At 33.0% G+C, this 13,068-nt stretch overlaps 1 protein-coding gene across 1 annotated transcript; it reads right to left on the bottom strand.

Moving 5' to 3' along the window:
• Positions 1–6,429: 6,429 nt before the first annotated feature.
• LOC132746623 (uncharacterized) lies at positions 6,430–7,340 on the bottom strand (the record flags this gene model as incomplete). Its single annotated transcript, XM_060735841.1, has 1 exon — positions 6,430–7,340. A coding segment is annotated over one exon (651 nt), but the record flags the coding sequence as incomplete, so codon positions are not given.
• Positions 7,341–13,068: the final 5,728 nt, after the last annotated feature.

Genomic DNA, 13,068 nt, shown 5'->3' with positions numbered 1-13,068 from the left:
ACTATATACATATATTTAAACTGCCACTTATACATATTATAAAGTGGAATTGTTTTCCTTAAATGCAATCTGTTAAAAAGCCTATCTGTTAGTAAAGTTGCCATAAACATGTCTCGATAAATGATTGTTTGAGACATCAGTTAAGTTCGTGAAACTCGTCTTTACTTTGCCGCTCCCGGTTTTTCTATTTTTTGTGTGTATGTGTGTTCCCTGCTCGGCTTCTCAACCTTATAAAGATGTGATTGTTCGTCCGCAATATTTCTAGCAGGAATGTATGCGTGTGTTCCCGTCTCGGTTTCCCAACTTAAGCTATGATGAATGATAAAATGTTGAACATGATTCTTTATCTTATAGATGCTTGTTCTGATCGAGGTAATGCGGTCAAAGCGCCTTATGACCCCGATCAGATTAAGACAGCACCTTCGGATGCCTGATATTTATGATTGTCAAGAGTAAGGTAGTTAAAGCGCCTGAGTGATCGCGATCAGATAAAGACAGCGTCTACGAGTGTTCGATATATATGGCATTCAACGCTACAGGGGTCCGTTAAGTTATTTGCCTTAAGGTGTATTCTTATATGTTGTCGATAAAATATAAAGCCAGATTATCGGAAGCTGTTGTTCTTCATTAAAGGGTTGCTGCGGTAAAGGAGTTCTGTTGTAAAGGTGTTAAGTTGTCGTAATCTCCCCCAATTTTTGACGACGAGGCATTTTTCTTAATAACACTTAATAACACTATAAATTGAACATGATAATTATTACTGATCGACTTGTGTACATAGTGCAGCCGTAAGACATTGATTGAAATACATATATAACATATATGTGACAATACCAATCTAAAATGCATTATGAATACATGTATCATCATCATCATCATCAGCATCATCAGCATCAGCATCAGCATGAGAATTCCTTTATTCTTTGGTAACTGAAAATAAGAACTGCATAAGCTAAACCCCGCCCAATTTTACATTCAAGTGATTGATACGGTAATCATCGATTGAATGAATGAATGAATGAATGAATGAATGAATGAATGAATGAATGAATGAATGAATGAATGAATGAATGAATGAATGAATGAGTTTCTTACTGTATCTTCAAATCGAGTTAAATATTATTGTCCTACAACATTCTCAAAGGGTTATTCATGTGCACATTTTAAAACTAAAATGAAATAGATTGAAAACGTTTTGACAATTTAAAAAGCTAAAATTCGACATGACGAAAATGTAAAATATACTTACCAACTTACCACTTTAGATATTTTTCAACATATTAAAAAATATATTATTTGTTCATAATTTCGAAAATATATTTTTTTATTTTACTAAATTCAATGATCGACATGACTTAATACAATATATTAACTTTGCAGACAGTTTAAAATAAATATCAATTTCATTGCAAAATATCAATTTTCTCTATATATCTACCTAATCAGCATTTTCACTATATATTTAAGTGGTCAGCATTTGCTCGCCTGAATGAAGGTTAAATTTGCTGATCATATAGAAAAAAGAAGAGTTTTACGGCTTTTATCAATTTAAATTAATATTAAATTGATCAGCATTTTATTTTTGTACTAAATTTAATCGTTGACATGACTTAATACAATATATTAACTTTGCAGACAACATAAAATGAATAATAATTTCACGGCAAAATATCATTTTTCTCTATATATCTTTCTCGCTTGCATGTAAAGAGCGTTAAATTTACCGAACATATAGAATTAGAAGTTTTACGGCCTTAAATAAAATTGAATTAATATCTAGCTGATCAGCAGTTTTTCACAAATTTAAATGGTCGGCATGATTTTATAAAATATGTTTTCCTGAATGTAAAGAGCGTTAAATTAATTAATTAATGAACTAGACAAAGAAACAATCTTTTTAGAGCTAATTTCCTTCATAAACTGTATGTAAAATTTACGGCTAAATGATCCACATTTTATTTATTTTTTGTGTGATATATCCATCTTGCACAGGGGATATAAAGGGGATATATCGATTATTGTTTTTCATTTTTTTGTATTAATCTGGAGACAGTGTTTCCTTGCTATCTTTATAAAAGAATGGATCCTCAAATATTTTTCTATTAATTTGTAAGTTATAGACTTTGCTTTTTGCACGGTCCAATATTTAAGTGTACATTTTTCACGCTTAACATCTTATTTCAGCGTATTCATTTCTATATGTAGTTGTTCAGTGTGTGTAGCTAGGTAAGCGCCCGTAATTACTATGAGAGGCTTTTTTTTAGTATATAATACATCCGTAATTAATTTTCCAATGTAAAAGTACATCATAAAGTATGTATAGGCATTTTTTTGTGAGCCACCGCCCCATTCTTTTCCTTTAATTGATCGCATTATATTGTGATATTTCTCGCATCGCGTTATTAAATCATCGATATGATTTTTCCATGTTCAAGTTTTATCAAATTTCATTCCTAGTCATTTCGCGGGATATTTGTATTAAGTTCAATGAAAATTTGGATGTTTTCGCTACCATTTCTTTGTTTTTCTATAAATATAATTTGCTTTTTGATAGATTTTATTATGAAACCGTATGCTTTAGTCCAGTCATCTATTTCAGTAATTAGTGTTTTTATTTTTTCTATGAATTTACTTATTTAAGATGGTATTTTACTTAATATATTTAAAAAATGTCAACGACTCCAAACAATTAATTAAAATTTGTTTACATGTTTAGTTTCTTATCATAGATTAAACCGAAACACCGTATCCGTTCGGTATATTCATGATATTCGACGAGGTCCTTATTCGAAGACTGACGAATAGGGCCGAAAAGTTGCGACTTGATTTCTAACAATGCAATTCCGCAATTTTGGTCATTTGTATTTCAAGAGATAACTTTGAAATGTTGAACCTGATTCTTTATCTTGTAGACGCTTGTTCTGATCGAGGTAATGCGGTCAAAGCGCCTTATGACCCCGATCAAATTAAGTCAGCACCTTCGGATACCTGATATTTATGAATGTCAAGAGTGAGGTAGTTAAAGCGCCTGAATGATCGCGATCAGATAAAGACAGCGTCTACGAGTGTTCGATATATATGGCATTCAACGCTACAGGGGTCCGTTAAGTTATATGCCTTAAGGTGTATTCTTATATGTTGTCGATAAAATATAAAGCGGCTTAACAAATAAGCCAGTTGTTCTTCATTAAAGGGTTGCTGCGGTAAATGAGTTCTGTTGTAAAGGAGTTAAGTTGTCGTAATCTCCCCATTTTTTGACGACGAGGCATTTTTCTTAATAACACTATAAATTGAACATGATAGTTATTACTGATCGACTTGTGTACATAGTGCAGCCTCAAACATTCTAATGAAAGACAGTGATTGAAATACATATATAACATATATGTGTCAATACCAATCTTCAATGCATTATGAATACATGTATACACAACAGCTACATCATCATCATCATCATCCTCCTCATCATCATCATCATCAGCAGCAGCAGCAGCAGCATGAGAATTCCTTTATTCATTGGTAATTGAAAATAAGAACTGCATAAGCTAAACCCATCCCAATTTTACATTCAAGTGATTGATACGGTAATCATCCAATGAATGAATGAATGAATGAATGAATGAATGAATGAATGAATGAATGAAATGAATGAAATGAATGAATGAATGAATGAATGAATGAATGAATGAATGAATGAATGAATGAATGAATGAATGAATAAATTTCGTACTGTATCTGCACATCGAGTTAAATATTATTGTCCTACAACATTCTCAAAGGGTTATTCATGTGCACATTTTAAAACTAAAATGAAATAGATTGAAAATGTTTTGACAATTTTAAAAGCTAAAATTCGACATGACGAAAAGGTAAAATATACTTACCAATTACAGGTAAGGTGATACACACATTTTAGATATTTTTCAACATAATTATTAAAAAAATATATTATTTGTTCATAATTTCGAAAATATATTTTTTTATTTTACAAAATTCAATGATCGACATGACAATACAATATATTAACTTTGCAGACAGTTTAAAATAAATATCAATTTCATTGCAAAATATCAATTTTCTCTATATATCTACCTTATCAGCATTTTCACTATATATTTAAGTGGTCAGCATTTGCTCGCCTGAATGAAGGTTACATTTGCTGATCATATAGAAAAAGAAGAGTTTTACGGCTTTTATCAATTTAAATTAATATTAAATTGATCAGCATTTTATTTTTGTACTAAATTTAATCGTTGACATGACTTAATACAATATATTAACTTTGCAGACAACATAAAATGAATAATAATTTCACGGCAAAATATCATTTTTCTCTGTACATCTTTCTCGCTTGCATGTAAAGAGCGTTAAATTTACCGAACATATAGAATAAGAAGTTTTACGGCCTTAAATAAAATTGAATTAATATCTAGGTGATCAGCAGTTTTTCACAAATTTAAATGGTCGGCATGATTTAATAAAATATGTTTTCCTGAATGTAAAGGGCGTTAAATTAATTAATTAATGAATTAAACAAAGAAACAATCTTTTTAGAGCTAATTTCCTTCGTAAACTGTATGTAAAATTTACGGCTAATTGATCCATATTTTATTTATGTTTTTGTGTGATATATCCAAAGATGGTCATTTGTGTTTTTCACACCATGCAATTCGATCTCAATCTGATTAAAGGGTAATAAAACTTAATTGATGGAATGTTTTCACAAGATTTTGGGGTGTGAACATACATTTGGGGCCAATCAGATATATGTTATTGATTCATTTTTTATTCCAATCATTTTATTAGCCGAATGAGAATTCCTTTATTCATTGGTAATTGAAAATAAGAACTGCATAAGACAAACCCCGCCCAATTTTACAGCTAAATGATTATGGTACGGTCTAAGAAATTTAAAGTAATCATCCAATGAATGAATAAATGAATGAATGCATGAATGAATGAATGAATGAATGAATGAATAGATGAATGAATGAATGAAACAATGAGTGAGTGAGTGAATGAGTGAATGAATGAAAAAATGAATGAATGAAAAAATGAATGAATGAAAAAATGAATGAATGAAAAAATGAATGAATGAAAAAATGAGTGCACTCACTCACTAACTCACTCACCAACTCACTCACTCACTCACCAACTCACTCACTCACCCTCTCACTTCATATATCTTCCGGAATATGATATTCTTTTCTATGTAAGATCACCATATTATGACTACATTTTCTAAATTTTATCCAATATATATCACATAGAAGACATTTCATTAACATACTGAAATAAGATAATTTAACAATAGAAATTGAGAAATATATCAATTATTATTTATATATCAATATTTATTATTTGTAATAGTGTCATCTTGAAAATACGTCTTATCAAGCATCTCTCGACGTCGCCTAGAATAACACTAATAGCTAGTTGACACCTAATTGACATCTTCAATGTTTTTCCTTCTTTATCTAACTTGTCAGCAGTTTTCGATAACGCTTCTTTATTTAAAATAGTTAGCAGTTTCTTATATAAATTATCATATATATCATCATTCGTCAGCAGTTTAGTATTACATCAAATCGGCCCGTGCAAAAATCGGCTCTAACACGTTTCGGCCCATATTTTGTCTTTATTTAGTCCGGGAAGAACATAAAACTACCTTAAATATTAATATATATTACCTTCCAATTGGACTAATTTCCGTTCCTTTTAAATTGGAATTAATTCCAATAGGATTTATTTCCAATAAAAAGTATTGGAAAAATTTTCAATCGGATTTTTTTCCAGTTAAATTTAATGGAAAAAAATCCGATCGGATTTTCCGAAAAATACTTAAATAGACGTTATTTCAACAAAAAAATGCATACAAATACATATTAAGCATGTGTTTATGTATTTCGACAATTTCATAAAAATTGAAATTCCCGTTGGAATAAATAATAATGTTGGAATAAATTCCAATTGGAATTTAAATAATTCCGCCCGGACAGCATAATTCCGATCGGAATACATGAAATTCCGCCCGGACAATTTTTTTAAAATACAATTTTTGATAAGAAAGAAATTAAAAATAGCTTTAAATGAAGTCAATTATTAATAATTAACATTAAATCTATCGGATGAAATGATTTTTGAGTGTTTAGGGCAAGTATAAATGGTAGTGAAGTTTGCCACTATCCCGGTGGTGCAAAGATTTTCCGGTGGCTGTTTTTACAAAAATATACACCCTGTCCAAAAGTTTGACCTTCCCTTGTACAAGATGGCGAATGGAAAGGTAGACTGCTAAATTCCGGTACAACCGTCATCTACCGTAAAAAATTAAACCATCAAGAATTACTCCCCTTGTAACGTGTTCAAGCATATAGGGCTTAAACAGTATTACAAGGAGTACTAACTCTAAACAAAAAACACAAAAATATATCAAAATTTGATACTTGTTTATTTTATGAATGGGAGAATACGGCCATGGCTCAATGAAAACTTAATTATTATTTTACATACAAAAGAGCGAAGAAAGCCCTGGGAACAGATGCTGACTTCGTTCCTTTTTACTTAATACAGCACAAAAAAGGCTGGTGGCGAAAACTAAAAAACGCCACATGGCTGAATAATGACTAAATCAAATTCAGCCATATCGCCACCACAGAAAAAAGAAAAATTGAAATTCCACCCAATAATGTTTAATTCCTGAGCCATGGGCCATCTTCTCCCACCAAAGGTGAAACACTTGCATTGTCTTTCAAGAAGGCCTGAACAGCCTGTTGTAACCTGTACAAAAATAATTCATTTCCCATGTGAGATAAATGAACCCCATCATCTCTAAACAGTCCAGTACTGGAATCAGTGATTTCGGGGTAACGAATATAACCACCACCTAATGCAATAACTTTAGTGGCTATGTAACTATTAAGGCGTTTGCGAGCCTTCTCCATTGCTTGATGGGATATCTCATTGCGCCATTTCTGCCTTGGCAAAATTTGAGACCATACAAAAGTTACATCAGGCATTTCATGTTTAAGGATTTGAATTGTTCTTAAAATTTTTCTTCTCAGTAGTAATACTGGTACTTGAGCAATATCATTGCCACCACAATGTAAAATTAAAATATGTGGTCGATCCTCAAATTTCAATAAATGATGAATACAATTATAAACCTGATACCACCTCATGCCGCCCTTGCCCTGCCAGAATAACGAGGCATTGTGACGTTGTAAATCCAATTGTGATCCCCCTATATGATTAACCCGTGCATGATAGGCAGCCCACTTGATTATTGATGAACCAACAATCCATATGACCTTCCTAGGTACTGCAATTCTTAAAAATCTAAGTTAGATTTCCTGCAGCCACCAATCTACTGTGACTAATATAATTGTGAACAGACAATTAAATAGTTAGCTTTGAGAAATAATTTTGTTTACCGGTATTCTTATATAACCCTTAAATGCGTTTGATTGCCACCTACCAAGACCCTTTATTTCAGTGTCTGACAAACCCGCTAAAGCAGCTTCAGTGGCTGCACCTATTCTAAAGGAGTGAGATTTGATGTTTGTTTTAGCAAGGCCTAGAGCGCTTAAAGCCTTTTTAAGCACAGCATTAAATTGATAACGTGATACAGGTTGCCCTGAAAAATGGCAATAGAAAGGCCCTGGAAGTGATGGACGAACTAATTGAAATTGCTTTACAGCCATAACTGGACAAAATTCACCACCAACAGAAGAAATCTGTACTAACGCACCTTTTCCTGTTTGATCAGTTTTAGATGATTGTACAAAAATTTGTAACATGTCAGAAACAATTGAAACATTGTCAACTGATATAGCATGCTGCACATCAGGGGATTTTGACAAAACTAATTCACTTAGCCTAAAAAATCCGAAATAAGCTGTGAGAAACATAGATTTGAACAACGTTTCTTCGTATTTGGAAATACAGATAGCTGGTAGAATTGACACTAACTTCCCAAGTAAGTCAAAAGTTATTGGAAGCCTATTATCAACCCTTGACGAACTTTTGTCTAGGCCATTAAGAAGTTTACGTACAATAAACTTTTGAGTTATATCTTCAATATTGTTAATCTTGCAATGGAATGCGATACCAGATACATATTGCCTAACTGTTCTTGGGGCACGACCAATCAAAGAATTGTAAGCAATAAATCTAATCATTTGCTCCAATGGAGGTGGCCAGGTTAGTAACATTTGATGTCTTGTTCTGAATTGATTGAAAACTTCAATAGCATTTGTATATGCCTTGTGAGTATTGCTAGATAAACTGGAATCTAATAGTTTGTCTGCCTCAGCCCAGAGAGCAGATTCCGAAAACTGTCCGGGACCAAAGTGGCTTGCTGATCGGCATCTGGTGCCAGACGACGGAACCTGTCCCACTGCTTACGAGAAATAGAGTCAGCAATGCCATTATTTAAACCTGACACATGCACAGCTTTTATTTGGATATTATTCAACATCATATTTAAAACAAATGGGCGAAGCAGGTACATAACATACTTAGATTTTGAAGATTTTTTTGTTTAAAATTGTAACTAAAGCTTCATTATCCGTGTTAAGGATAATTTTCTTACCCTTAAAATTGGGAAGCCAAATGTGAAAGGCAAGTGCTATGGGAACAAATTCTAGAAATGACAGATCAGCCATGATTGGTGACTTGCACCACTTTTTTGGCCATTGCATGAACACCCAATGCTTGCCAAACATTGCGGCACAACCTAAACTTAATGTGCCTGAGCTGTCTGTATATAATTGTAACACAGAATTATCGGACCAATTTAACTCTGGAAAAATGCAAGACCCATTGAAAAAATCAATGAAGAAAAGTCACATTTTTAAATCCTCTTTGATTGAGTGTGTAAGTCTTAAATGATGGTTTGGCTTTAAAATGCCACATGTAGCATCATAGAAACGTCTGTTAAATGCCCTAGAGCAAGGTATTGCCCTTGCACAGAAATCTAATAAACCTATGAGGGATTGAAATTCCTGTAATGTTGTCTTTTTTTTCTTAAGGAATAGGATTAGCAACTCCGAAAGCTTTACCAGTTTCTCTGGCGGTATTCGAAGTTGCATCAGGATTGAATTTAGCTGAAAGCCCAAAAACACGAGAACTTTACTTGGCCAAACTGTCTTATCATCAGCTAAAGGTACACCTAAAGCCTTACAAATACCTAAAAATGCATTCATGAGATTCATACAGTCATTGGTGTCAGGTTTTCCCATGAAAATAAAATCATCCAAATAATGGTGGACTATGCCGTTTGGAGCCTTAGCCATTACTAACCATTCTAAGAATTTTGCAAACTTTTCAAATAGAGCACATGACAAAGAACACCCCATAGGTAAACATTTATCGATAAAATAAGAACCATTCAGAGTAAAGCCTAGTAAGCTAAAATCATTAGGATGTATAGGTAAAATCCTAAATGCATTCTCTATGTCAATTTTTCCAAGTAATGTATTACATCCTAGTAAACTGAGAGAATCAATGACTTTATCAAGAGAGGTGTACTTAACTGAACATAATGTGTCATCTATATAATCATTTAAACTTGAACCATTCGGAAAAGATAAGTGATGAATCAAACGCCATGATCCGTTCTTTTTTGGAACAAGGCCAATTGGTGATAACCTTAAATTTTTTAAAGGCCTCTCTTTAAAAGGGCCCGCTATTCGCCCTGCTCTGACTTCTTTCATAATCTTATTAACTGCCTCATTTGGATTTTGAATTACTGACTTTAAATTCTGACAAGAGGACTCAACTCTGGGCCCCTCATACATAAGTTTAAAACCAAACATAAAACCATTTCTTAAAAGTTCAGCATCCGTCTTGTTTGGATACTCTGCTAAAAAATCTTGTAGAACCTTAAGATTAATTGGCGACTTTGCCAGACCAAGGGACGAAGCTGTTACTTCCACTTGCTCTAGCTCCTTGATTAGGACTTGACCTGCTACTAGAAACATTTGGTCATTTTAATTTCAATTTACAAGATTTACTTGGATGAGATTTGCTACAGAGTATACATAAATGAAAATAATTGCAAGGTGCTTTATTGCAAAAAGCCTTTGAAATTAAAGTCATAACACTTCTTAATCTGATTAGGAGAACTTTTTAACTTGAGAGGAGCTACGACTATTGTAAACATACAATAACCACAATTCCTGGTCAACTTTAAACCATGGTAATGATGGTTACGAGCCTTTTTGTGCCTAAACTGTTCATCATAGCTTAGCCAACCTTTACCCATGACTCGTGAAGCTGCCAAACGAACATTGTACATGTATTTTAAGAGACCCTGGCTTTCATTGCAATGTACCGAACTGTAGACGGAAGCATAAATCAAAAAGGCATCTGTCCAAGCATGAATATCTAAGGAAGATTTAGTCACTTTCTCTTTTACTAGAATATTGCCATCATAACAACAACTTGCTTGTCATCTGAGTCCTTATTAGAGGGTAAAAGTGTATGTAACTCGACAAACTCTCCATTAATAATTTTTGTTTTAGTCCCATTACTCAAATGAACCCCTAGATTGTCTTCTAAAGAAGGCTCACCTGACATAGTGTCATCAATTTGTTCAGCCCCATGCTGTATCTGCTGAGGGACATGCATTTTTTCAGCAACTTTTTCCGCCACTTGGTCCAACTGCTGATCAGACAACTGGATGACATTACATGTACTTGATGTAGGGACTGACGCTTCATCACCTGAAGCCACTTTCCTCTTTTTAGCTTTAGGCATCTGTAACGGTTATAGTGTTCTAATAACAAATAACTGAACTATACATATATACATTGTAGCAAATCACATACACAAGCAGGCCAACACCTGCAAATTAAGATTACCAACAGACGCAAAGTTAACGACTGTTTATGTGGGAACAAAATTCATCAGACATTAACTCTATCACAATTACCCCACATTTCAAAAGTATACAAGTGGTCAAACACCTGCATCAAATAGATTACCAACAGATGCCCAATTGGCAACTGTTTACATGGGCAATCAAATACAAAATAAATGTGAAATGAAATAATAATCAAAATATACAAGTGGTCAAATACCTGCATCAAATAGATTACCAACAGACGCCCAATTGGCAACTGTTTACATGGGCAATCAATACAAAATAAATGTAAAATGAAATACAAGTGGTCAAACACCTGCATCAAATAGATTACCAACAGACGCCCAATTGGCAACTGTTTACATGGGCAATCAATACAAAATAAATGTAAAATGAAATACAAGTGGTCAAACACCTGCATCAAATAGATTACCAACAGACGCCCAATTGGCAACTGTTTACATGGGCAATCAATACAAAATAAATGTGAAATGAAATAAGTACCTAAATATACAAGTGGTCAAACGCCTGCATCAAATTAATTACCACAGACGCCCAACTGGCAACTGTTTATTTAGGCACTCAAAAACGAAATAAATTGAAAGAAATACCATATTAACTCTAAATATGTATGGTATTCAATACATTCTGCACCCAACAGTGACATGTATTCTGCACCCAACAGTGACATGTATCATAATATAAATTTGACATGAAAATAAATGCCAAGTTACATATTATCTAAATATGCATGACATTGCCATTAAAAAAAAACATACAACACTGAACAGTAGCATTTTAAATACTTCTATATCCTCTACCAGACAAAAAACATTTGTCCACAAAATTTGTAAGCTACTGCCAGGCAAATTGAAAATTGCAGAAAAAAACTTGTGCAGAAAATAAAATGGCACCACAGACAGAGTGCATAACCACAACAGAGAATCACAACCCTGATGGGCTACTTGGCACCGCCAGGAACCTTGTTTATTTGACATCTTGAATAATATAGATCTATACTATACCACCTTTGACCTAAGAAAAACCTTTTGTCAAGCTGTCCGACACAGGGATGATGAACCAGAGATAAAGGATGCTTCAACTGTAAAAGACTGTTTAATATTAAAAAGTAAATAGAGTGATCAAGAAACTTTAATCTTTGCATAAATAAATTTAGTGGTCTCGCACCACTTCACATTACTTCAGTGAGCAGGCCTGCGTTCGACCTAATGATATATTATAATCATATAGCCTAGCTCAATCAATAAATTTTCAATCAAATAAATGTAATAAATAATCTTACATCCTTCTAACATTGGTAGAACTACCGATGAAATCATTTTCCGATAACGGCTGCTTAAACAATGTGATCAAAATTGCCAATCAGCCTAGCTCAAACACTTATAATTCCAATTACCTATTAAATTTCCAGACAATTAAAGTGTACATATATAATCAAACATCCAAATCTAACATTTGTAGAACTACCGACGCAAATATTTTCCGATAATGGCTGCTTCCTATACAATGTGATAAATTTACTAAATCAAAATCCGCGTCAATCCACATATAAAACAATGTAAATAAATATCAAAAGTATTCCTGCTTATTAACAAATGTTTAATCCATCCATTATGACCAAAATTTCAAGATACATTTAAACTTAAACATGATTATTTTACAAAAATATACACCCTGTCCAAAAGTTTGACCTTCCCTTGTACAAGATGGCGAATGGAAAGGTAGACTGCTAAATTCCGGTACAACCGTCATCTACCGTAAAAAATTAAACCATCAAGAATTACTCCCCTTGTAACGTGTTCAAGCATATAGGGCTTAAACAGTATTAAATAAAACCTGGTGTTATACCAAATGATAAGTTTCTAGAAACAGATAGCGTTATAAAATCAACTAATATGTTAAGAACAACATTAAACATATCTTAAGGTGATGCGACATATGAATGCACTCAACTTTATATACCATTGTGAACCAGTTTCAACAACTCTTATATATAAAAACATGTCATTACAAAATGTTGTTATCTGCAAATGTGGATGTATTAAGCAACTTGAACTTAACGCTTACGGACAAAGCAGATATTTGGGCTTAGTAAATGTGTGTGTCCTCATCAAGACAAAACTAGGGCAAAACCCATTCAAATATAAGTTCTAAAGAGGATTGAATCATATGAGGACTCTGAG

The sequence above is a fragment of the Ruditapes philippinarum genome, unplaced genomic scaffold, assembly GCF_026571515.1.
Source record: "Ruditapes philippinarum isolate M1 unplaced genomic scaffold, ASM2657151v2 ctg1759_1_1_1_1, whole genome shotgun sequence".
Taxonomy (NCBI): Eukaryota; Metazoa; Mollusca; class Bivalvia; order Venerida; family Veneridae; genus Ruditapes; species Ruditapes philippinarum.
Note: the sequence above shows the minus strand (reverse complement) of the source record. Positions and strands in the feature narration are given on the sequence as shown.